Source organism: Salvelinus sp. IW2-2015, unplaced genomic scaffold (assembly GCF_002910315.2).
Source record: "Salvelinus sp. IW2-2015 unplaced genomic scaffold, ASM291031v2 Un_scaffold1787, whole genome shotgun sequence".
Lineage (NCBI taxonomy): Eukaryota > Metazoa > Chordata > Actinopteri > Salmoniformes > Salmonidae > Salvelinus > Salvelinus sp. IW2-2015.
The window spans coordinates 123,819-125,785 of record NW_019943162.1 but is presented as its reverse complement, the minus strand read 5'-3'; the positions used below and the strand labels follow the sequence as shown (position 1 = coordinate 125,785).

The window sequence follows — 1,967 nt, the reverse complement described above, 5'->3', positions numbered from 1 at the left end:
GAAACTTCATCGTCCAGAAAGGGTTCTTCCAATGAAAATAGTTATTGGTAGAACCTTATCCATCTGCAGAGAACCATTTTGGAAGAGCTGATATTGTTTTTTTTGTCGGTTTGGGTTTCAAGGGTCATTTTGATTCTCTTACACTGGAGCCTGTTGTTTTGAATCATGGCAGAGAAGAGAAGAGATCCTCATGTGTTTTTCGTTAGAATCAGGAAGGACAGAAAAATGACAGGGAGCTTAACAATAAGTACCTTATGATAGAAGGTAGAATACGAGAGCTGATGATACTTAATACGGAGTGTTGATCGAGGATCAAGTCACTTCCTGTTAATGTAATATTATTCATTGTTCTAAAAGGCTGTACTGATCCTTAAAATGTCCTTCTACTCGGAGACACTTGATCCATACAACCCCCTTGGTTTAGTTTCTTCAGGACTCTCTTCTCCCATCTGTACAGGATGTGTGTTGTTCGGCCACAGTGGTGTCCATTTGTACACTTTGGCAGACGTAGCTGTAGCAGACTGATCACTAGGAAACACACAGTGATTTCGGGGACGTTTTGAAAAAGGTCCCCAGAACGTCAATATATGCCTTTCTCAGCACAATTTTTTGGGGGGGAAAAACAATTAAAACTATTTCCCAGCACTGGGTTCCAGCTCGTGATGCTCGCAGACGGAGTGCGCTGCTCAGACCACCACGCTACCCGCAGTTCACACAATACTTCATGGTAATAGCGTGTCGTTTTTAATTATTTTTGTTTTAAGCCTACGCCAAACTATAGCTCTAATCTTAACCACTCAGAATTAATAGCGAAACTTAACCCTTTGAGTTGTTTCTGTTTTAACCCTGTAATCATGGAGAATTAACCCTGTAACCAAGCAGAATTAACCCTGTAACCATGCAGAATTAACCCTGTAACCAAGCAGAATTAACCCTGTAACCAAGCAGAATTAACCCTGTAACCAAGCAGAACTAACCCTGTAACCAAGCAGAATTAACCCTGTAACCTTGCAGAATTAATGCGTCAAAAATAGACATTCATCCATAATGCGTTGAATTTCGAAGGGGTAACTATGAGATCTTGTTGAGCTGTAGTCACTGTACTGCACATCAATGCCCAACACAATAANCACACACACACACACACACACACACACACACACACACACACACAGCTGTTTTCAGAGAGAAGAGGCCTCTCTTATATCAACAAATGGATAATGATTTCAAGTGAAGACCAAGCAGCACAAGACAGATTCCTCAGTCACCATCGTTTGTATCGGTAGAAATGTCCCTCCCTAGTCAGTTCTAGTTATATTCACAGTCTCTTTTTACTTCTGCAAAATATATACAACTTTTTAGCTATTCTTGAAAGATGAGTTATATAAACAGATTGTTTTAGAAAAGGAAAAGCTGCTCTCTCTAGTAGCTCCGATGCTTTCATTTATTCACCAACGTTACAGCAAGCTGTCTTCATCAGAGTTTCATGTCAACAGATTGGGAAATATCTACTSTCTTAGATTTAAAAAAAAGGGTTCTAAGTAGAAGCATACAGGGTTCTTTAGTTGGTCCCCATAGGGGATCCCTATATGGTGCTGTGTAGAACCCTCTTCCTAGAACCCTCTATAAATGGTTCTACCACTAACCAMTGGTTGTGTTCCACCAGCTTTGTTAGCCTTTAAAACTGTAACTCTTTATTTAAAAGAAAGAGAAGAAGAAAAAAAAATGCAATAAAAAGTTTATTCAGATTCAGAAGAGTTCTATGTAGAACCTTGCCTTTCCTAASAATCATCAAAGAACCATTTCTTCCAACAAAAAAACAACAATTCTTACGATGAAAAAGGTTCTAGGTGGAACCCTTTACGCTACAAAGAAACTTCATCGTCCAGAAAGGGTTCTTCCAATGAAAATAGTTATTGGTAGAACCTTATCCATCTGCAGAGAACCATTTTGGAAGAGCTGATATT

The 1,967-nt window shown here is 39.2% G+C and overlaps 1 protein-coding gene across 1 annotated transcript in view; it reads left to right on the top strand.

The window, feature by feature from the left end:
- Window positions 1-1,967, top strand: part of LOC112071968 (probable carboxypeptidase X1) — a 32,323-nt gene that overhangs the window by 18,115 nt on the left and 12,241 nt on the right. The window contains 1 exon segment of the mRNA XM_070439585.1: window positions 434-467. Coding sequence (XP_070295686.1) covers window positions 434-467 — 34 coding nt within the window.